This window comes from Limanda limanda, chromosome 18 (genome assembly GCF_963576545.1).
Source record: "Limanda limanda chromosome 18, fLimLim1.1, whole genome shotgun sequence".
NCBI lineage: Eukaryota > Metazoa > Chordata > Actinopteri > Pleuronectiformes > Pleuronectidae > Limanda > Limanda limanda.
Window position 1 is genome coordinate 12,529,992 of NC_083653.1, and position 24,535 is coordinate 12,554,526.

General features: G+C 43.6%; 2 protein-coding genes and 1 non-coding gene across 3 annotated transcripts; all 3 read right to left on the bottom strand.

The window, feature by feature from the left end:
- Positions 1-587: 587 nt before the first annotated feature.
- Positions 588-9,030, bottom strand: gnpat2 (glyceronephosphate O-acyltransferase 2). The gene is made up of 16 exons (XM_061091020.1): positions 8,947-9,030; positions 7,607-7,807; positions 7,344-7,520; positions 7,123-7,252; positions 6,901-7,028; positions 6,737-6,812; positions 5,662-5,813; positions 5,345-5,475; positions 4,150-4,391; positions 3,049-3,306; positions 2,880-2,959; positions 2,558-2,698; positions 1,795-1,894; positions 1,622-1,715; positions 1,426-1,487; positions 588-1,254 (listed from the first exon to the last, which is right to left on the bottom strand). Exons 1-16 carry the CDS (start codon positions 8,956-8,958, stop codon positions 1,202-1,204), a joined length of 2,037 nt encoding a protein of 678 aa, XP_060947003.1. The 5' UTR covers positions 8,959-9,030; the 3' UTR covers positions 588-1,201.
- Positions 6,240-6,310, bottom strand: trnag-gcc (transfer RNA glycine (anticodon GCC)). Its single transcript has one exon. It is a non-coding gene; the product is annotated as a tRNA-Gly (tRNA).
- Positions 9,031-9,813: 783 nt separating the features above from the next.
- LOC133024576 (phosphatidate phosphatase LPIN1-like) lies at positions 9,814-24,068 on the bottom strand. The gene is made up of 20 exons (XM_061091724.1): positions 23,870-24,068; positions 21,277-21,468; positions 21,083-21,178; positions 18,336-18,607; positions 16,737-16,850; positions 16,220-16,337; positions 15,759-16,101; positions 15,308-15,407; positions 15,036-15,220; positions 14,457-14,550; positions 14,298-14,367; positions 13,541-13,633; positions 13,326-13,387; positions 13,100-13,238; positions 12,722-12,870; positions 12,312-12,398; positions 11,991-12,143; positions 11,749-11,863; positions 11,411-11,514; positions 9,814-11,314 (listed from the first exon to the last, which is right to left on the bottom strand). Exons 2-20 carry the CDS (start codon positions 21,454-21,456, stop codon positions 11,140-11,142), a joined length of 2,649 nt encoding a protein of 882 aa, XP_060947707.1. The 5' UTR covers positions 21,457-21,468; positions 23,870-24,068; the 3' UTR covers positions 9,814-11,139.
- Between the last annotated feature and the right edge of the window lie 467 nt (positions 24,069-24,535).

A 24,535-nucleotide genomic window follows, 5' to 3' on the forward strand; every position in this document is an offset into this window, starting at 1 on the left:
CTGGTCAACCACTTCCACCACACCCCCGGCCCCCACGGCTACCTCCCCCATGTCCAGCCCCCGGCCAAGAAAGGCACGCTGCACATGCTGGAGGGCATGTGCGTGGTGTGCGAGACGGTGCCCAACCTGATGGGCGCGGCGCTCAGCCTGGGCGCCGCGTTCTGCCACATGATGCAGGGAGGCTTCTACGTCCTGGCGGCGACGCTGCGCACCATCCAGGTCAACCTGTTCTCCCAGATGAACGGCGAGAAGGACCGATGGGACAAGGAGCGGGTCCGAGCCAAGGAGTGCGAGAAGAAGCTCAACTCTCGAGTGCTGGAATACATCTCGGTGTTCTGTCAAGACCCGGTCAGCGCTTTACGCATCAAGGTCGACGTGCCACCCGTGTATAGATAATGTTTGTACAGCAATTCACCACTAAAATGGCACATAATGAGGCCTTTTCTCCAAACTACTGTGGGGGGTCACAGGTGCAGGGATGCAGAGATGTGACAGGAGGTTGACCTCTGACCTGAGGGAATGGCTCCAACAGAGTCAGGGAAGAAATGATGTTCTAGTGTGGAAAAGATGGAAGAATCCTTGGTGCATTTTGTTACAACTGTTTTACATATTTATTGAGATGTAACGAAGTTCAAATAAACGTCTCAAACAAAGTGATTTGACATCGTTATTGTAATTAGACCTTGATCGCTACATGGACGTTGGTACAAAGTTGAGTTGTTACTATCTAACTGCACTTACTATGTCAGCATGTCAATCGATAATTAATCAAAGACAGAATGTTACAAATATATTAAGACAAGTCAGTTATTCATTCAGAATGGCAAAGTTAGAGGCCTAGAAAAACACTTGTGTCTCTCTAAAATGTCTTTCTTTCTGATTATAGCTGTTAAAAAAATCTGCAATAATGTCACTTTTTGGCATATTATCTTATCCCTGTTCTTATCCCTCTTATTGTCTGTTTAGACAGGTAAAGGTTGAGAACGAGAACCCAGAGACCGATTGGAAAGCAGCCAAGTTACGTATCTTAAATAGATATATCTTGTCTCAGCAGTTGTATTGATGATGGCTGCAGGAAAGGCACAGACCGAAGACGAGTAGGAGATACAAAGATGTGATGTCAGGAAGGGTGAAAAGGGTCGAGCAGGGGTTAACAGGACTGTGGGCTGATTCCCGAAGTTGGATCCGTTCCAAACAGAGACTAAAGTCTTGCGTCAGGTGTCGTCTGGAGCATCTGGGGGGGGATTTTCCCAGCTACAGTGAGAGAGGAGAAGAAAAATCCCTCAGGCTGCTGTTTGTGTGGCGGGGTTAACAAGGTTAAGTCTTTTAAAAGGCTGCCAGGTAAACAACAGCAAAACACTCAAATGCAAAACCTCAACAGACACAAAACAGCTTCTTTATGCTCTTTTAAATCCCACAACTTACAAAGTACGTCTCCAATTGTTCTGACGGCAGCTTTGTTCACGCTGAATTCGTTCTCCTCGGAGCTGTGATGAGAAAACAGGATGAAGAAAGTTAACGTGCGTAACTCCGCCCATCAGAGGTGACTACAGCTTCTCAACCACCTCAGAAAATGAGCTTAAAACCAAACAGACTTTCAGGGGCTGATCTCATTACTCACGCCCTGGACTTTGTCACAACCTCCAGCCGCCGCAGGGCCAGCAAAAGGTTTTTCTGGGTGTCCGATGAGAGGGCCTCATAGGTGTCCAGCTCACCTGCGAAATAACAGACACGCTTAGCAGCTGGAGGTGCCTGGAGAGGTCAGAGGTCGTTTCTCACACTTTCTGTACTTACCTGAGAGGATGAGCCTTGTAGCCAGGTTTCTCACCGCAGGTAGGAACTGTTTCTCTGTGAGCACCTGAACGCCTTCTTCAGAGAGGTACCTGAGCATCACCTGCATGTAAAAACACACCTCATCAAGCAGAGGATCATAAACTGACAATGTCAAATGTGGGTCTAAAGTAGCGTTTTCAAAAGATGACAGGAAATTATTTAAATTGTTTCTTTCAGTTACGGAGATTAGAAATGAGATGTGAAACATTGTGGTGCCATCAGCCAGAAAAGGCGTGACCCAAACAACCCAAACAACATTTGCAAATGACAGAGGGAGAGTCTCTAATGACATTAAAACCTGCACCTTACAGATAATTGTAGGCACATTATTAATTAATGTATTGCTAAACTTTACTTTGCAATTACGAGCTTTAAAACGCACTGGATTTGAAGACTCAAGACTATTCCCATCTAACTTTCTGTTAAATTAAAGCTTGAAATTCAACCCTAAATCATGTATTTATCTATAGTTATTCATTCATTTTTGCGAACCTGAAAGTTGTTAATTTGTAATATATTGTCTAAAAAAAACATGATCCTGAAAAGGAAATGTTCTGCATTCAAATAAATTAACAAAATTAAAAGCTTTCAAAGGATAATCTGCACTCAGTGATTCTGAAATTAAAAATGTCTTTTTTACACAATCTTCCAAATAAAATAGCCTGAATTTGATCTGTGACCATGATTTGTGAAAAATATCAGCGATGGGAGGAAGTGACAGGACCTGGTATGAATCTATGAAGGGTTGAATGAGAGCCCGCAGGAACGATAACGTCTCCACCCCCCCCTCTGAAGGCGTCACTTCCTGCTGGCTGATGTGGACGACTCCACATTCCTTCAGGAGGGAACACGCCTCCTCAAAATCCTGATTGACAGACAAACACACTCAATATCAGCAACCTCACCTCAAAAAGCCATCATCCGTAAAAAAGATTACTGGTTAATTGGTTTATCAGCTGACCGGGCCTAACGGGTCAGAGGTGGAGCTGTGAGCTAACATTTCATACATGATTTAAGAAGGCCATAATCCTCTCTGTCCCGGTTACCTGAGACAACTCGCCCGGGATGGAGACAAACTCGTAGGAGAAGAGCTCCTGCAGAAAGCAGAAGAAGGCGAAGAGCTCGTCTGTGAACAGAAAGGAGGATCACAATGAAGCGCGAGGAAAACATACGGTATATGTACAGTTTCACAGATATATCATGTCTGATCCTCACCCCTCTGTGTGCTCTGTGTGATGTGTAAGGCCGTGGCGACCAGGGCCGGACGCACAAAAACGTGCAGCGACTGATTCCTGTAGGAGGCCAGCATCAGCACCGCAGACGCCGTCCTCTTCACCCTCTCCTGTGGGCTGATTGGATGCCTCCTCGCCGGCTCTTCCTCCTGAACCAGGTAGACACGCCCGGCTTTCAGATGAACTACGGAGCGATGGAGGGCCACAGCGGAGGACATCACATCCGAGTCAGGCGTTTGTGCTGCAGAGAACGATTACAACATTAACCGTCTGCTAAAGGCGGGAATCAGGATAGTAAATATACATGTACACGTGTGTGAGAATCTTCACATGCTATAGACGTGTAAAGTGAGAAGGCGCGGCGGGGTCCTCTAAGGATAAGTTCCTTTAAGTGCATTAATCCAGTGAACATCTCCTAAGTGAATCTGATCACTTGTGCCAACTCACATTCATCTAATCTGTCTGATCTACATCAGGCTGAGGGAGCGTTCAGAGACTCCAGGTGAGACGCTGACACTTTCCTGCACTCGCTTACCTTCCTCTGCAGCTACCTTGTCTGGCTCGCTCCAAATGCAATATGAACGCCACCTACTGGTTACTAAAGGGACTAGAAAGTAATCCTCACAGAGGGCCCAGAGCGAGCAGAGCTTAACACTGATCCCACTCATGTGATCGGGCTTGATGCGGATGCATTTGCAGATATAAAGTTAAGTATGTTAAACATATTTCTTAACCCTTAGGGCTCCTTTAAAATAAATAACAAATAATAAACCATTAATAATAAAAAATCATATCAGCACCTTTGTCACAAAAATGTCCTCTTCCTTAAACTCAAATAAAACACATTGTTTATATGTATATATATTATTTTTCAATTTCAATTAATTAATGAATTACCCACATCAGTTCAGATTACTACAACAAAACAAATGTCAGTATTTTAACCCTTGAAATTGTGGAAAATTGCAGTTTTTTAAATAATAAATAAAGCACAAAAAAAATATTTTATACGATATGATATTGGGATTTGTAATGGAGGTTCTCACATACGTCTGAAAGCAGCTTCATGTTAAATCTCACCCACCAGGCCAGTTCAGACGAGCTCCGCAGTCCAGCACCAGCTTCCTGAGCCAGAGGGTTTTTCCAGTGAGCTGATGCCACAGCAGACCCTCGTCGGTTAGCGCTGTGATCGGAGCCTGGAGCAACACGCAGGCCATCAGAGACCACGGGCTGATCACAGAGCCCTCGTCTTGGACCCGCACCATGAGATGAGCCAGCCAGCTCACACAGGCCTGAGCCTCCGCTGTGGGCTTCTGAGGCAGATCCCTGTGAATAGAAACAAAGAGGGAGAAGAGGAGGGAGTGAGCAGGAGGAAGGACGAGACAAACAGCCAAACGGACTATAGGTGCAGTAAGACAGCTCTTTCTGTTCGGCTGTTGTTGTTGGAGTCTTTATATTTATAGACTTGTATCCTGTTTTACTTGTGTTAGGTTTTTGGATTTGTGTTGTTTGCTCCTTGAGTTAAGTTGTGTTTTTTTCTGTTCTTTTTGAAACATGCACATCCAGTGAAACAATCTTATGCATTATCATAACACAACCAAACATTTGAAAATTAGAGAATCCAAAAATCTTAAAAGCTTCTGTTGATAAGAAATTATTTGCCAGTGAGGGTTCTGGCACCAGGGATCTTCCAAGGAGTTCTGATGAAAGACGTTTTATTTTTTGACCATGACTTCTGCTTGTAGTAGTGTTTCTAGGACACCTCTCCCTTTCCATGTACTGAACTTGTTGTCTAAGCCTGTTTTTAGAATATCTCCCGTGTGTCGTCTACATTTGGGTTCTCATCTTGACCTGGATGTAAAAACATTTATGAATCAGTCAAAACACATATTTTCACTAGAAGGTTAAACTTATAATTATGTACATCTCTAGTTGGTGTGTGTTTCAACAACCAGAGGACCTGCTGCCTGAGGTTGGAAGGTTGATCCTAAGTTCAGGGGCCTTTACGGTAAAGGCTCTGTCTCCTTTTGGTTTTCAGCCTTGATTTTGGAACAGCCAGCACCACTTTACCAGAAGATCAGTAATATTGTGTCATTCATTTAATAATTACTAAGCTATTTACAATATATTATTTGGATCTTTTCTGACGTGGATTTACTGAAAATTCTTACAGTGTGAAAAAAGAATTTGAACTCATAACCTCCTCATTTCTAAAATCCCAGTTCATGCCCTGGATACTGAGGGTGGTACACATGCAGATTTGGAAGAACTTGTCAGACCTGGGTGTGAGGTTGTACTGGCAGCGGTTAATCTTGCCCTCGCACATCTGTCTGACTGACATCGGGCGGCCGAAGTTCACATACATGGCGCCATAATCTTCCTGGAGCACTTTGGTGGCCTTCAGCAGACTCTGAAGAGCGAGAGAGAGAGAGAGAGAGCGAGAGAGAGAGAGAGAGAGAGAGAGAGAGAGCTGAAAGTGCATCACAAGCAAGTATAACCAGCTTTATTTACACATGACCTTTCTGAGTAGGAGTCACGTGGTCCGATTGTTTGCAAAGGCAATAAATGGAAATCTTCAAAAAAAACAGGCACACACTGTGGTGCTTTCTTTGGGCTTGGGGACACCCAGCAGCTCGTGGGCGAGCAGCGACTCCTCCAGCACCCTGTCGTAGCTGATGCTGATGGGAACCAGTGTGGTGTCAAACACCTCACTCTTAAAGTAGGGCTCCAGCACCATGTGCATCATACCTGCACACAAACACACATTGGGCAGATGCATGAAGGTATATACAGTACATGCACCTACTAACAAATGCAAGCCAAGGGCCAAAGGTAATGAAATAAAAATATGAAATGAAAATAAAGATTAAGATTAAGATTAAGATACATTTATTTGTCCCAAACACATGCACAGACATGCACAAGCACACTCATGCAAGGAGGGAAATGTAACCTCTGCTTTTAACCCATCTGGTGCAGGACACACAGAGCAGTGGGCAGCCATGTACGGCGCCCGGGGAGCAGATGTTGGGGGAGTAAGGTGCCTTGCTCAGGGGCACTAGACAGGGTTAGGGAGAATCCTCTTGGATTTTTGGATAGATCGATCCAGGTTCGTCTTTTTGTTGTTTCTCCGTGGAGTCGAACCAGAGACCTTTTCTGCCCTAAAAAGGATGATGCATTGGCCGGGAATCGAACCCGGGCCTCCCGCGTGGCAGGCGAGAATTCTACCACTGAACCACCAATGCTTGAAAACAATGTGCCGTTTCACAACTTTATTTTTATTTTTAAAGTTTTCAAATAATCATCAATGTAAGCACGGGTGTGAGAAACTGCAGTTGAGGACATTATAAGAGGTTATCTTGACCTTTGACCCCTGACATCTAATCAATTAACTTTTGAGTTCAAGTGATACTGGTCTAAATATATAGAAATTCTCTAAAGGCACACCTGAGATGTCACATTCGAGAGGCCAGAAGTTTTGTGAGGCCACCGTGACCTTGACCTTTGACCACCCGCATTTGTTCAGTTAATCCGTGAGTGAACATTTGTGCCAAATTTGAATTTGTTCTCTTTTGTGAAGTCACAGTGACATTTAACCGTTGACCTGCAGATTCGAATCAACAAAGAAACTACCCTGAGACAAACACTGAGTAAACATGTTGGACACTCACCTAACTTCGGAGTCAGCGACTTCAGTGTGCGACTCCTCAACCCTTCCACGTAAAACTCCAGGGGAGCGTATCCTGTCTACAGAGAGGACATCAAACCGTTGGAGGCGTCTTTTGACAGCAGCTGACGAACACTTTCTAAAAGAGGAACCAGTTTATCATCTTACCCTGACAATGGTTTTGACGTATTCCGACAGCACTGCCCAGTACAGTTTGTCAGAGCCGATGGCGCGGCGGATGAAAAACGCCCCCGAGCGACGCAGTATCTCTCCCACCATCTTCATCCCTGATAGAGCTTTACGGGAAAACAGAGAAATGAACCGAGGTGTTGTGATATGAGCGTATGTGATCTACAATGCTCTGTTGTTTCAATCCTAATAGATACTTGCGAATTCCTGAAGCGATAACAGGAACAGGGATGTCGTAGGTGAACAGGATGTAGGAGATGACTAAGAAGTCCATGTAGCTCTTGTGATTGGGCATCAGGATGACAGGCGTCTCCTGGGTGGCTTTTCTGAGCTGTGAGGACAGAGGAATTAAAAACAGAGCTGAAGTGTCGTGTCATTGGCGGTTTGAGAGGAAAGTTGTCCATTCATTGATTGGTCCTGACCATGCTGAGGCCCTCCATGTTGACGTAGATGCTGCTGAAGAGCCTCTTGGCCACCTTGGTTAAGGTGTAGCCCATCAGCCGGATAGAGCTCAGCTGCAGGTTGTGAGACATTTCATCCAGAAGCCTGCGAGCCTCTTCCCTCACCTCCACCACCGGCGACCCCGTCTCCATGGCGATCTGAGGAGGGAGTCAGGGAGGAGACCCCATGATGCTTCAGCTGCAGAGTGAAACTTCACGTTTTGTTTTAAATCAAACATTCTCACCTCTTCGGCCACGTAGCGTAGATTCTGGGACTCCAGCACGGCTTTGTTAAGCTCGGCCGTGGAGCAGGGTGGCCCCCCTTGGTAGGGGTGCGGTTTAAAGGTCCTGAGGGCATGGCCGAGGTCCCAGCTGCGCCTCCTCTCCTCCAGGATATCCACAAACTCCTCCCCGTGATCCATCCTTGCTTTGCCTGAAGTCGTGTTCTGAACGGAGAGGAGACGAGCTGATGTTAAAGTTGATCTTTGACACCTTTAACAGAAGTTCCCAGGATCTCTATTTTCCCTCTCCTTCCCACCCTTATGTTTGTTATTGGTTTCTTTCACATGTTATTGTTAATACATTGATTGTATCTCGTTCTGCTCTACATTTCCTTCTTTGTGGTTCTTTGTCCTGAATAAATAACACAATTAGAATAAAGACATGTTTTTTAGAAGTTACGTTGATGTGGATCCAAATAACAACCAGCAACACAGACAACTAATATTTAAATTTCTATTGAACTATCAGGTTCAAACAAACTGAGGAAAAACAAGCCATTATTTGGTTGTGAATTAATATTAGTATAAATAAAGTCATTGAAGTTACATTCAGTATAGATCTGTTCTACATCACCATTAAACATGGAGGTTATAGAGCCGTGAGAAAAGTTACTTCAGCGAGATTCTGCATATTATGGCTTAACTTGGAGATTTGAGTATCTCTCCGTAGAATGATTTAGGGCTCGGCCATAAAACAATATCAATAATTATTGCAACATAATTTTCATGAATAGCAATAGCAGTCTTTAAAGTCAATAATAAAATATGACATTTATCTTGATAATATAAACTGATGTGTAACTGTAGAACAACTGAATCCTCCAGAGCAAATTCATTGAGATTTACACTTTCACTGAAGGATCAGACATCTTCAATCAAGGTTCAATTTTTGAATTGGAAAGAAAAATCTTATCCATAGGTTATAGATTTTTCTTTGTGTGAGAGGCAGTATAGAATTGTTTAAAATAGGAAATTAAAGGAAAACATATCCGATACAAGCTTATTTTGCAAGAACTGTTTCTTTAAAACAAAAAAAAACACTAACCCACTATCTGCAGTGTTTTGTACCTTGACCTTCTAATGCTGAGTGGTATGAGAGCTATTAGGCAACATGGACTTTTAATAATGTCAGCAACAGCAGCACTGATCTTCAGCTCTGCTCAGATCTGAGTTCACTCGCCACAAACCACAAAAAGTCCCACATTAGCTTCTACCTAATAATAATAGTTACAAGTAGGTTTTAAAAAGTCTGCAGCTACTTAAGATGCAACAAGTGATCTGCATGACAACAAACTGTGTCTTACCGTGTGCGTCATTCTCCTTCACACTCACACACACACACACACACACACACACACACACACACACACACACACACACACACACACACACACACACACACACACACACACGCATACACACACAAACACACTGACAAAGACGCGCAGGTGCATGTGTCTCTGTCCTCTTCCCCTTATGTTTGGCTCTCTTTAGATTCCTCACTCCCCCGCACCCCGTGGTGGATGCGGGCAGCAGCAGAGCCCTGGGGCCCGGGCCAATGGTGTCGCTGGGATTTAGAAACTCCTCCTCCTCCATATTGTAAATGTTCAGCCCCCATGACCTCTAATAACCCCCATATTACATTTAAAGTTAAAATGTAAATGCATTATTAGTCACAACATAAATTTACAATCATATTAATAATAATACAGATAATAATAATAGTCCTAACCATAATAATAATAATACTCTTAACCTTAATAATAATAATAATAATGCACCCGACGTACTGTGCACAACCAACTAATGTTTGTATACAAAGTCAGATTCTGATATCCACAGGGGCTGAAATGAAATATTAATTATTTTCAAGTTGGTAATGAGATCATTCAAGCTCTCTCCAGTGATTTGTCAGAAAACCTGATTCCAATCAAAATAATTGCAGTGTATCTACATAATTATTTCATGAATTAAGCAAAAGATTCATGAGCATGAATTGTTGGGGAAGAAACCGAGACTGGAATGATGAGGCCTGATCCGATCAGCCTGCATCGCACATGAATACAGTTAAGAAACCGGTTATTGCTCTTCAGTCTCTAATTCAGTGTTTATATATGAAGGTGGATAAACCATCAATGTTATAAAAGGTAAATGAATTAACCGACACTTGCTGTTGATCCAAGGCATTTTTATTGAGTTTGAATACACAGATTTAACAGTGAACCGGTCGATAGAGGGATTGAGCAAATGATCGATCCTGTTCACAGTTCAGGCAAAAAATAAAACACTTTGAGGCTATTTTTAGCTCTTTCATAGAAAGAATAATATCAGCATATTAAAGCGTTATATACAAACTCTCATAATCTACAGGTGTACTCGCAGCACTGACGATCAGGTCAGTGATGTAGGACATGTGGACAGCGGCTCACATTAATGACCTCATATTGGTGTGTGGTGTTGAAATAAATAACTGTTCTTCTTCCCATGTCTGTAACTTTAATACCAATAGGCCTGCTGTCCTCTTTACACTGGGTTGAGTCTGATGAGGATTTCCAGAGTCAGGTTTGCTTTGAGTCCTATTTTCGAAGGAATGGCAGTAACAACACAGTCAAAGAACCAACGGCGAGCGAACATTTTCACGTCAGTCGGTTGCTTGTCGTGTCATTTATCACAAAAAGTGGAAAACACAAGTGAGAGGATCACCGGTTTTCCTATAAATAAATTAAAAGACACTTAACCAAGGCTGCCGTGGAAATGACATTCTCAACAAAACGACATGATTCAGCAACTCCTCTTAGAGACACCGAGAAATCTCATGGCTGTGACCTTTAAAAAGATTGTGCTTCGTTGTTTTGTCATCATTGTCTCGACAATACATATTCATTCAAACCATCTTCATAACAAACCTTCTTTTGTCGGCTATTCAAGCTACATAGATGCTTATCTACAGTATATTCTGCGCTGTAATACATTGTAACGTCCTAAATAACTAATACTGATTCCTTTCAAACAGAATAACAAGTGCTGCATATATTTCTATAATGTGAAACCAGCTTGCATGTATATATCATATTAACAGTCTCCAAGTTCAGAGTAAGAAAATAAATTCTACATGTTTAAATAACTTTCTTTCTGAAGTCTGGATGAAGCGCTTATTGTCTGTTAACTATTCGTGTGCAAACAGAAAGTTGATCTACTGAAATACTCAACAATCACTCCAAAAAATAATATGTGCTAAGCTGCCTGAATAAATTATGATTATTTCTCATATACATACAGGTGACACCGAAGGCCATCTTTTCATCAAAGTGCGCTGACGTCCACATTGTGCATTGTAAGACTATTGCAGCAGAATGGCCGACTATTCAGACGCTCGACGGTGTCATAAAAATCTACAAATAAATCCATATCACGCACACGTAACCATCACTGTCCACATGACAGCTGCAGCTCAGTCACTCCGCCCGCCAAGAAGTGGCTCAGCAGGCCTCAGGCGGTTAGCTGCTGGGGCCGGGACTCTGGGGAGGCGTCGTTCCCTGATGATCCACACGGGGGAGCTGATTCCTCCAGAACGTGAAGTGGCTGTAGGTGTCCGAGCAGGGGAAGTCCGAGGAGGAGGCGCGCATCTTCAGGGGGAACACGTGATCCACCACCTCCCCGAGACGTACGTACCTGGAAAGAAACGAGAGTCAGACACAACACATGTTTAAACTCAACATTTCATGTAAAGTAATAACAACGTTTCCCCCAGTGGAGGTGATGGCTTACGATGAGATGTTGGTCTTGGCGTGCTCCTGCACCAGCTCGCCTTTAGGATTCACTGTAAAAATCCTGTTCAGTTGTACTCCTACTTCTTTGTAGGAGTACACATCCTACAAATATACAAGAGGAAAAGGATTTTATGTTAGAAATAATACACATCTCATTTAAACAGATATTTAACAACCCGCATTAATATTTTCAATCGGAAAAACTTAAAACATAACAAATCTTATACCCAAAACTATCAATTATACTGTATAAGATGTGCAGATGTGTGTGTGTGTGTGTGTGTGTGTTTGTGTGTGTATGTGTGTGTGAGTTTGTGTGTGTGTGTGTGTGTGTACCGTTGGTCTGTTGCCAAACGCTGCATAGAAGGGCTGCTTGTTGGGGTAGAAGAGATTCTTGATGTCATTCAGACACTCAATCTTGAACTTCTCTGGTTTCTTCTCGATTACCTCCCTGTCAAACACACACACCACGAGGATGTAACAACATCCAGCACAAAACAACAACTCTCGTGTCACAGAGAGCAATGAAAGGTGGATTTGAAGAAATATGTGCATGTGTGTCTGTGTGGATGTGAGACCTGTGCAGAGCTGAGAACAGGCTGCTGGGGCTCAGAAGGACGGGGCCGACCGGGAGCATGGTGCCTCTCTCATTGACCCAGTGCAGGTAACCTCTGGTCATGTCAGCCATGCCGATGGCTCGAGCTGAGCAGTACAGGAACTTGTAGCCGTTTCTAATGGAGACAGTCACACGATCAGCTATGGTTGTAAAAACGGCCTCATATTTTCAGTTAGATTTTGCCTGTCTAAACCATCTTGCAACTTCCCCCTATGCTTTTTGCTAATTATTTTTTTTAACTTGATAAAAACAATGAGATGTGTGTTAATAGATGAGTGCTTACTGGCTGACTTTATGGTAGAGCTGTGCGATGCCCTGGTGGGTCCAGTCTTTCCCCAGTGTGGGCAGGATGTGACCCAATGTGTCCGACCTGGAGACAAACACAAGCAATATTTGAGAAAGTTAGTTATTATACTTTATGGTTAGATTAAGCCGACCGGCTCGGCCCATCTCCTCACTTTAACCTTTAAAATCGAAATGGAAAAAGTGCCTCATTATCAACAATGCATAAAAACGATTTTTTTAAATTTATTAATGATTTTTTTCATTCTGCTGAATCCTCACATCCATTAAAAGGTTGTTTAGGTCTATATGAACATATATCATCTATTTTCACCTCAAACTAAGTATGCTATATCAGCACTATATATACGCACACAAATTACATATATATATATCTGTATATTCACTGACCTGGTGATGGTTCCATCTATGTCGGAGATAATTATCTTGTCGTCCCAGTTCCAGAGGTAGATGGTTCCCTGACAGCGACAGGTTCCCTGGTACTGAGTGGTCACACTGAACACTACATTGTTCGGCCCATCCTGCAGCTGGAGAGACTCCTGTGTGTATGTATGTGTGTGTGTGTGTGTGTGTGTGTGAGAGAGAGAGAGAGAGAGAGAGAGAGAGAGAGAGAGAGAGAGAGAGAGAGAGAGAGAGAGAGAGACAGAGAGAGAGAGAGAGAGAGAGAGAGAGGGAGAGAGAGAGAGAGAGAGAGAGGCAAGAGATGAGAATAATAAGTGATATATGATGCTACACAGATTGATTCTCCACTTCAAACAAAATTCTCACCAGCTGCTCTGATGTGAGTCGTAGGGTTTTCTTATAAGACACGCCCCCTGATGCCAGCCCCGGCTCGGATTGGACGCTGGTAGAGGTCTGATTGGCTGCTCTGAGGTCTTCATCACTTGAGGAAGATTCTTCTTTGTGCCTATTTTCAGAGTGAGAGGTTGATATTTATAGGACGCTTCACCAGGAGGCTGTTCGGTGCATTTTTTGTTATTTATAGACTTCTTACCTGCTTGTCATTGTCCCAGGCTGCTCAGCAGAGCCACACGCGGCACACTCCGACATCGAATCCTACAAGAGAAAAAACGGTGTTAATGAAAGTGAAACTGCATTTTTCTTTTCCTGCAAAAGTAACAGTCACTTGTTTGTGATGTCTATTGCTGCAAACAAACCAAAAAGAGCTACAGCAACATTTCTTTTATGAACAGAAAATGTAGAAAATACCGATTTGTTGCCGCTGTTCCTGCCTCTCCAGGAGAACCACCACCTCCCCCCTCTCTTGGGCATCTTCTCCTTCATGATGTTTTCCACTGCAGCCTGGAGCAGAGCACACACACACACACACACACACACACAACCACACACACACCCACACACAAACAGCCACAACCAACACAACACCATAAAAAAACATACTTAAAAAAATGAAACCCGACCACAAATCAACAAACACTAACTCAGAAACAAAGATGTGTCTGCTGCTGAAATGAGGATAATAAATAAACGGAGTGATAGAGGGCGTGTGTGTGTGTGTTTGTGTGTGTTTGTGTGTGTGTGTGGGGGGGGACTCTGACGTACAGAGCTGTAGTCCAGCACACTGGTCAGATAACAAAGAAGAAGGTCCAAGGCCGAGCAAATGTAAGTGAGGCATGAGAACTAAATAACGGATGAATGGATGAAGCGATGGATAAGAGAAGGAGGGAGCAATAAAATAAAAGGGAGGAGAACAGAGGAGAACAAAGTTTAACTCGAGTTCCCAAAGAGAGCAGATTCAAAGGATGTTTGAGGTTGAAATAATAACATTTAAGATGTGCGATCCAGGTTACACTTGATATTAAGCCCCATCATGAATAGATGAAGGAGACGTATGTGTGTTAAGATACAGATTTACATGATGCAGTACCAGTTTTAGCCAAAAGAGGGGGTGGTATTCAGGTAAAACAACCAGTATCTGTGCTATGTGTGCATATTGATTTCTTACCTTTGGCAGAGGTTTCTGAAAGGCCTGCATCGCCAGCATAAGTGGAGCCGCAGAGCTCCAGTTATAGTACCTGAGGGAGCATACCAAAATATATTTATATCATTTCTAAAAACGCTGCTGCAACTTTTTTCTCACTCGTTCAAAGTGTGCATGTCTTACTTGGAGCCGATTTTTACAACCAAGTTGGGGTCGTCGATGAGGGAGGGGTTCTCTGCGAACTGCTGGTAGGAGATAATTTTCTCGTGGAACTGCTCTGTGAACACACACACACACACACACACACACACACACACACACACACACACACACACACACAAAGGTCATGTTCATGTCAGGGTGTATGACATTTAGCTGAGAGTCCTGCACAAGGTCAGGTACAACTAACATTTGTTTAACGTGCAAAAGATAATGTTAATTCAAATGTACGATTGAAAAGTTAAATAAACCAGGGCGGTCACCAGGTGGGAATTTAACAAAATCAGATATTGAAATTATTGTGCAATAATTTTTGCACAATAATTTCTAAATCAGCTTATATAAAAGCTAGTCAACCGCAAGGATTCATCTCAGCTTGAATATCTAGTCGGGTAGCGGGACATATGTTAACAGGTCTTGGTGGGTCCGTATTTCACTTGGAGATAATAAGAGGTAACGGGTCAAGCCCTTGCAATATAAACGGATCCTTCCAGGACCCTGATCTAGCTTGCTGTCATCCCTCCGTCAGGATGAGATTCTTACCTTTTGTGATCTCCCTGTTGTCAGTGAGGCCTCCGCACAGAGAGATAGCGATAGACGGCAGGTCTGACATGAGGTCGCAGTAGCTGTCCATGCCGCTGTCTCCTCCAGAGCTGACCGACTGCGGGGACTGACTGGAGCTGTGGAGGCCCGGGTCCGACATGCTCCTCACGGCTGCACAGCCGTCACTACGACAAGATATAATTGCGTTAAAACTTATAACACGTAAATCTTTGTGAGTCTTTGTGTACGTGTGTGTGTGTGTGTGTATGTACCTCTTAGGGAAGTAAAGTGCTGCCACTTCAGGCTCGAGATCTGTGATGTCATCCAGGTAAATCCCATCTGAACCAAGATGGCGGCTCCTCTTGTCTACAACTGAGCAAAGACTCTTTCAGTAATTGAACTTGAAAAACACATTAATCTTAATGCTTTTTATTGATCATGTGCATGACTGAAAAAACTAATTAATTCACACAAAAACACCACAAACTTTTCACCAATGCATGGACGAATATTTGGTTAGCGGAGCACCCAAAATGATCTTTAATACCTCAACAGCATAATTTGGGGTTCAACGATCATGAGTAACTGTCATTCAAATTCCACTGATCTTTATTGCAGAAGGAGCTTTACACGCATTAAAACCTCAGCAAATGAAATGATGGCTGCTTAGATAATGTGTTTTTGTGTTATTATTATGTTTTTAAATTCTCCTTTGAATGTTACCTTTTCTCTTGGATGGAGAGTCAGACTTGCCAAGCGTCTGCGGCAGCGCCTCCTCCAGGTCGGCCATCATACGAGCAGCAACACTTTCCACCGTCGCCACCTGCGTCTCTGGGGTGACGGTCTGAGACTCCATCCTCGTGGATTCTGACTCCATCCCAAATGTGACAACCGTCTGTTCTGTGACGGCCGTGTCCTCCGACATCAGCAGCTGAAGCGCTGATATTTCACACGGGGCCTCTGAAGACGTCTCATGAGTGATCACACGAAAATGGGTGCTGTCAGACACGGGGATGGATACGGGACACACTAGTGGAGGGTCGGACCTCACTTGGAGGAAGGACGGCTGCAAGAAACAGGGAATAGAACTATGATGATAATGACATTACAATAAAAACACTGAAACATGTACTAACTGAACCACAATATTGTTGTTCTGTGTGTGCACGGTGGATGCTGGTTACCATGGCGGCCTGGGGCAGCTCTCCCCACGCCCAGTGCATGGCTGGATTCTGGTTGTCTGACGGCTTGGTCAACAATTCAGAGTCACTCTTTGGGGACGTGGGACGAGAGTTTCCGGGGCTGAGAGAGGAAGAGACGAAAAAGGGGATTCTCCATTGTCAGCAGAGGAGTTTGCCGTTCTTTGTGTTTTCCCATGGCGAGTCATGTTTGGCGTCACAACATAAGTGTGCACCATGGAGACCAGTAGTAAGCAGTTACAATGATTGTTATAAAAGTCTAGACTGCCGGAATAGAGAGGAAGAATAAATTAGCGCGTTCACCCAGGAGTCATGTTTCAATCCTGGGCCGATTGGAGCCAGAGTCTGTAAGAACCTGTGTTTACTACTGAGTCGGAATTGTAGCCAGATGTTAGCGGGTGTTACTGAGTTTTTTTAGCAGTGAAAAAGGGGCTTAAAACATCTGTTTTCGTTCCGCTTAATTGTAGGTGTGTGTACATGTTTGCTTGTGTGGGTTGGGCACCTGTGGATGGGACTCCACCCTCCATCTGAGTGGGTGTAGACTCCAGCCTGTTTGAAGGAGCCGCTGGTCGAACCGACGTTTGTCTCGTCTCTTAAGACATCCCGAGAAGAAGACCTGGAAAACACACACACACACACAGAAAAACATCATGTAACTATCCATGTGTGATTCTTTCTTTTGTCTTGCCTCTATATTTTGTTCAGGGCTATAATTAACCCTGCAGTTTTTACCTATTTCCCAGAGCAAGTTTTAAGACCCACATAAATCTTGCCTTTACTTGTTCCACTGGAAACATGTCATGCAGCCACAGTTCAGTGAGATTTATACTGAGCTCTAAAGATGTTTGAATGTCATGTGAGTCGATCTGTTCTCCAAGACAAGCTTTACCAGGGATATTTAGACAAAAGAATAAATCCATAAAAAAAGAGGTAAAAATAAGGAGCTCATGTTTTCCTCTGAGTTTGTCTGTTAGTTAGAAGGATTATGCGAAAACTGTTTAGGAGATTCATATTTATCTGATCCAAATAAAAATCTGGATCTAGTGAATGTAATTGTGGTTTAATGTGGAGACTGTTCGGTCTAAGTGGAGGTATGAGCTCTGCTGAGTGACAAAGCAAACATGTCTTTGCTAACGCCACATTTACAATCATCTTATTCCTCATGGGCCAATAACTGAATTCACTGTGACCCACATGAAACATCAGGGTGTTGTTTTCTTACAGTAGAGAGCAGCAGAGATGAAAACAACTCTTGTCCTCAGGGGCTCGACTTTACAACTGCTGCATTCATGATAAGTGGACCACCCGCATTCAATACGTCTCCTATAGCTACATGCCTGACCCATTTTGGCTCCAGTGCTCCGATGCACAGCGGAGGCCAAGTTACACTTTGGCAGCGGCGCACATGTGTGTAGACATAAGTCAGCAGTCGCCCATTCACAAAAACACCCACACACACAATGACAATGTTTCCTCTTTTCATACGTGAAGCTTCCTCTTTCCTATCCAGTGGTAATCACAACGGCTGACGGAGGGGTTTCTGTGGGGTTTGAAGTGCTTTATCAGTGTGTAAGTGGCAGCGCCACAGCTGGAAGCTTCTGGTTCTCCAGGCTCCGGTTCCTCGACAGCTGCTCTCCAGGCTCATTCCAGTGAGAAGTTGTACGTTTTATCTCACCACCTCCCTGTCCTCCTATTCCCTCGCTTCCTTACTGTGTCACGTGTAAAGCTTTTCCTCTTTGCTTACACTGATTTCCCACACTATAATTACTCACTTCTGTCTGTTTGTGGCTTTGCTTGTTAACATTATGCAAACACTGCCAGACTGATTTCCACTAAACTTGGTTAAAGTATGGGGCCTAGACCTGGGAAGAAACCAATACATTTTTGTGTTTTTTTCACATTTCTTTACAAATTGTCACTGGTAAACCGTGGCCTTTCTAGTTGACGTATTTTGTGTTGCTGTACAACAATGTAACTTCTCTTGAGTAGATAGACACAGCTAGGTAAATACATGTTCAATTGTTTTCATGTCCATTGTTTAGGATGTCCTATGCGGCTGTGGTTTCGTAAGAAGAGCGGAGGTGTCTCTACTCTTCCTCACCTGTTGCTCTCCATCTCCGCGCATTCGTCGGAGCTGATGTCTATGGTGAACATGTCCTCGTCTCCGGAGTAGTCTCCGCTCTCCCCTCTCCTCACGTTGTCCGCCCGGGCTTTCCTCCTCCTCTTCCTCCTCTTCTTCATCATCCCGCCGCCAGGCTCCCCGTTGCTCCCTGCGGAGCCCAGCGTCTGCACGGGAAGCCCAGAGCTCTTCCCCATGAGAGCTGCCCCGTCCGACATGATCGGAGAGGTGGCCAGGTAGGAGGGAACCACTTCCTGTTGGAGCGAGAAATAGAATTAAAAAGAGTGTTTTTCTTTTCATTCACCTATGTATTTGCGTTTGGAATTTTATACTCCCTAGTACAGTATTATCATCGGCGCCCAAGGTTTCCATTACAGTCGGACACATTCTGAAATTATGGAAAAGGTCCTGCACTGATTAAACCTTTATATGCTTTTGAACTTTTTTAGCAAACAAGTTGGATTGTAAAACTCTTAAACACGACTGAAACACGACTCTTTGCTAGTGGTCCGAGACAAATATGCACAGACACTGCCAAACTGTTTGCTGAAAGAATTCGTCAGCAAATCCAAAACAGCAAATCCAAAACATTCCCTTCCAACTGTTTGAGTAAGAACAGTTTTTTTCCCTCCTTCTAGGAAAGGAAAAGTCTTCTAGTAAAAGTAAAAGTCTTTCCAGGAAGCTCTCCTGCTGTCAGAGCAGGGGAAGCATAACTCTCTGTGTGTTTATGTGTCGGGGTGTGTGTGTGTGTGTGTGTGTGCAGATGTATGGAAAGAGGCAGACAGAGAGAAAGAGAGAGAGAAAAAAAAAAGGGAGAGGAAAAACTGAGCTACAACCGTATGATTAGTGGTTCGACAATGCTCGCTAACGTTTTCTTTCCCTGTTCCAAGAAAAAAGAATTCAAAGAAACAGAGCTCCTCCCCTCTCCTTTCTCTTCCATCGTCTGGTAATAATAATCTGACACCCCTCTAGGGACATACATTTCCCTTGCTGGAGCTGACATCGTTTGTTCTACACTTGTTTATGTCTTTCAGCTGCACACATGATGATAGTGTGCGTGACGTGGCTCTTAAAATCTGGGACTTAAGATCTTGGGCAAACCAAATGCAACCACTGGAAGCAGCAGCATTCCAGGGCCTGATTAAAACTGGCTACTTCTCCCGTGAATTGTAAACCGAGTTTTGATCTGTTCTCCCTCGATTCTCATTTGAGGACTTCTGACTTCATCTGTTTAACTTGTCAACCATTCCTCTAATAGCCAAATTCTAAACATCCTTTCGATTTCTCTATACGCATATTTCCAGGGACTTCCTCTCTTGGTCTATCCTCGATCTTAAGGCCACGGCTCTCAGGTCAGAGAACCTCAGTGACGACTCTGACTCGCTGATGAACAGAGGATTGCTGTTTAGCCAAAAGGGAAAGCAAGAAATTCCTGGCTGCCGTGCCAACTCTGCACACAGCGTGACCTTGTTCAAACTACTACGGCCTGGTCGGCAGGAGAAGGTAGATTGGATAACATCTCTCAGTTGTAAACATGGGTGTGTCTGGGTTTCATGGCATCAGAGGGTGGAGAGTGATGTTTGAAATGTTTTCTTTCCAAATCTTGTTTTCATTCGAATCGTCACGCACCACTGACAAGTTATCTAGGCACATGAATCCAGACGGATATAACAGTCGAGACATTTTGGAAAGTATTAAAGCCCTCAGGGCAGTTTTTCATTTGGTGCAAAGGATGGTAGTTCCGTTTCAAATTAAGATGACTTGGCAGCACTCTGACCAGAAGCCCTGAGCAGGAAGTCTAGATCCAACAAGGCCGGACCTTTTCCTGTATGTCTTTCCCCACATTTCCTGTTCACCTTAACTATTGCTATCTAATAAGACCATGACTAAAGTCCCCACAGTCCCCTTAAATTCAATCAAGCTGCACCAAATTCAACAGATTCATAGATATCAGTCCTCACCATGTGACTGAGTTCCTTTATTGAGACCCATGAATTATTCCCTGAGAAATTAATGAGAATGTCAAAAAACTTTCGATCTTGCTAAGTTAAAGGGACTCTTACCTTTGTTGCATTTTCACCAGGAGTAAAAACAAACAATTATTTCACTCTCATAATATTTAGTGAAAACTTCAACCAATAAAATTCTTCGGACCGAAGGACCTTATTGGCCGACAGACCTGTCTGTTTGCTGCATGGACATGCAGGTTTTCCGTCTGCTTCTTGTGGCGCATTCGGGCCCGCGTCATCAAGGCATGTGAATGTAAATGTATATAACTTACCGAATCCATTGCTTTGGTAAACAAAAACTCACGTGCGTGCGCGGAGGCAGTATGTTGTAAGTCTGCTTGTAAATAAAGTTTCTTCAAAAAAACACCGCGGAGGGGAACGAGGGGGTGGGGCATTGGAGGAAGGCGGGATGATTTGAATGTGCTGTAATTCTCAAATGCAACAAAGGTAAGAGTCCCTTTAAACATACTTGAGCTGTCCCCTGATCTAGATCTGCACCAAAATATCTAATGGGCTCTTCACTGACCCATATTGTATCCTTCCACCAAGTTACGTGTAAATCCGTCAAGTTGTTTTTGCGTAATCTTGATCCCAAACAAACATACGACCCAACCAACACACAGACAGGTTTGTTGGTTGTACACAGAAGAGAACACATCGTAACATGCAGCACAGAATTACAGCCATAGCACCTTGAAGGAAAACTAATGTTCTCCATACCTGATCGTTTTCTGTTTCTATCACAAAGAATGCCTCTCCATTGTCCCCGAGCTTCATGTGCATATCCACCGGTTCCCCATTGATCTCCATGTCAACCTGAGGTGAGACGAGAATTCAAAAGTTGAGCAACCTAGAATGATGATGAATCACTTCCACCTTAAAGGGCAAATCCCTTTGTGTTTCCATCTTGTTACCACTTTCTCGAGGGACCGGAGGACGCCCATCTTGCCGAAGCGAACGTGGAAGGGCGAGCACTGCAGCGAGCCATCGGGCTGTCTCACGACGATGACGTCAATGCAGCCGGAGAGGGTGGCGGGATTGAGGCCCCGGTACAGCTCCTTGACCTGGACGAACAACTGTCCCACATAGTTCATGGTCTGACGGGTCTGGGGGGGGGGGGGGGACGATTGAAATACAAGACAGAACAAGATAAATTATTAAGAATTCAAACTATTAACAACATTGATAGGAAAAAAGGTTCACATCCGCCCCTTAAATAACCCGGTTACGATCAGTCAACACTGGGCACTACAGTGGCCGTGCCTAAAACTCATTCAACCTTTAAAGGAGGAGGTGTTTATTATCCAGCAGCTGTCGAGAGTCCTTCAGTCTGTCAGTCAACCCACTGAAGACACTTAGCTCTGCGTCACTGCAGTGGGATGAGGTGACTGGTATGACCGAGGAAAGAGGAGATGGGGGCTGCTCTCTCCTTAGCACTTTGGTAATTTCTCGAAGGGTAGACTGTGGCCCACATACTGCTCTCTGACCTCGTCCCCCCCTCTTTTACACTTCCCGATAAGTCTGGAAATCCTACACAACTGTTTTCCATTCAGCTAAACCCCGGACAGCAGAGGTCAGAGGACGGACCGAGTTAGACCCAATCTGTGTTCGTCGCCCGAAGGTGAACTAGGTGTCGTCTTTTTCAAGGAAATGGATACAGTCGTGTACACGCTTGACAAAGAGTGAGCTTTTGTACCACTTAGTCAGTCCATTTTGTACAAACACTATACGCAGTATTTGTTTCTGGACTGAAAGCTACACAGTAACACAGTGTCTGCTTTACTTAGAGTTAGAGATTTCTCGAATTGTCTGTTTGTTTCACTGATTTTAGGTTGGACTGGACACAATGGGACTTCTTCTACTACCCATCAGGATTTAGTAACGTCTGAATCGGGATCTAAAAATAGTTGTTGTTTGGTCACTGTCATTGAAATGTAATCAATCCCACAATGTCATGAGAGGAGTGATGAAGAAATACTTCAACAAGAGAGATCTAAATCACGGGCCGTAGAGGGGTCAAACTTTACAAAGAGGTGCCAAATATTGGTCTAACCTCGTGTACGCTCCTAATTCAGTCAGATGCACATTTAAGTTATTCCTTTTTTACTGCTAGCTCCATAGCTTTGAGCAAAGATGACTGTTTTCTTCAAAAGAAGCTTTGAAAATTAAAAATCTGAACAAATTATCATATTTATTATAAGTATTGTTAGTAAGTTACAAATTGTTTGTTTTGTTCTGTTTTTTAAAGACTACTAATAAGACTAGGTCACTTCAGGGGCCATTCAGATTTCAGCTGGGGCCAGCGCCCCCCTCGTCCCACCCCTGGATCCACTTTGGAAACAAACATGTTTCCCTTAGTTGTAACATGTCTCTATGTTCTTTGTTATTTCACCACATACATTCCCCAACTTTTCCATTCCAGTCCTAATCTTGTGTCCAAGTGCCTTGTCTTGTTTCCCCTCCAATTACTTCACACTGAAAAATCCCATTTGTTTACCATTAAAAAAAACAGTTTTAAACAAGAAAGAGCGTCAGACCTTGACTTTGCCTCAGTTAGCGGCCCAAAACGATAACAGAGCATATAGGCTTGGTACAGTTGGAATGAGGATAAGCCACCACGTGAGGACGCCCCTTATAGAAAAATTAGAGCCCTAATTTTAGAGCAGTGGGTGAATGTGAGAAGACGCGACCATGTCTGGGTATTGAAGGTGACCTGAAGGCGACCTCCTTATCAATTTTGTGTTTCGCTGAGGCTCTGAGCTGCAAATCTGACAGCTGATTTTCAAAGCAGAGGAAATCTGGTGTGATACAATGCCACACCACACACTGCTGCTGCAGAGCCTCATCCAAAAATAGATTGTCTTGTGTTGTAGGTGAGACGTAACAAGAGGAACAATGTCTCAGCACACAGAGACTTCTCCTGCCGACTTGGTAAAATCACATATTTCCCTCAACTTCACTCAGACTGTGAGGAAACCCCACTGTTCTGTAAGGCCAGTGTTTAGCTGTGGTATGCTCATTAGTTTAATGGATTTACAAGCTGCAGTTATGAAGATTTGTACTTGCAGGATGGAATCTGGCTGGGCCACTCATCCCATCATTCCTCATACTACTACACAGGCATAACACATACACCTCAAGGAGTAGAACCTACACATAGCATGAACACTACAAAATAAAAGCATTAACCTTGGACATGTAAATGTATCTCAATAATAAGTATTTCTATCAAAAGGACTCACATGGGACATGATAATATATGTACTGAGCAGTATTAACTATTCCACCACTGCTTCAGTTTGTCAGACAATATGTTTAAAGGGAAATAAATGGACTATTTGTATGTGAGTTGCTGACTCCCATACACCTCAGGGTGAAGGTGGAAAACGTTATTAATGAATGATGAATGATACACGACTACAAAGACACAGTATTGATCATGTGTGTAAAAACCGGGTAGATCAAGTCCATTGTCACACACAGTAAATACACAGAGCAGGCTCCTACCTTTAACAGCTGAGTGTGCAGACAGACATACAGAGGCAGGAGGCGAACACCATCACAGCAAACCCATGTCAGAGGAGCAGTTTCCCCGCAGAGGTGAAAGAAACCTGACGAGCTGTCACCGGCCAATACAAGCGGAAAACAACTCGGGACTATTTCAGCCAAAGCGACGCTGGTGTCTCCCTCTGACTGTGTCCCTCCGCCTCCCTCTCTCACTCTCTCTATTTCTATTTCTCTCTCTCTCTCTATGTTTGTCTCAGGGAGTCTATACCGTCTATCGTTTTGTCAGTGGATGACATCACTCCGCCCGTCGACCAATCAACGCTGGGCTGTTGAGTTGAAAAATCCATCGCTTCGGGTGCCACAGTGGCACCAAACAGCAGCCACTCGCCTCCTGTTTCCTCCAAATGAATACATCATCTTATCGTATTTGTAGTATTTTTTGTAAGCTACAAAAAATAATGAATATGTAAAAACAAAAGCACTTTTGAGTTCAAAAATATTTTTAAAAGCCCTGAAATATGTTTTAAATGTATTCTTTTTTACATGTTGTCCTTTTTGCTGTCTATGTTTTATTTCGTCATGCTCAGTCTGTTTTACATATATATATATATATGTGTGTGTGTGTGTGTGTGTGTGTGTGTACTGAATGTGTTATTATATATAAAT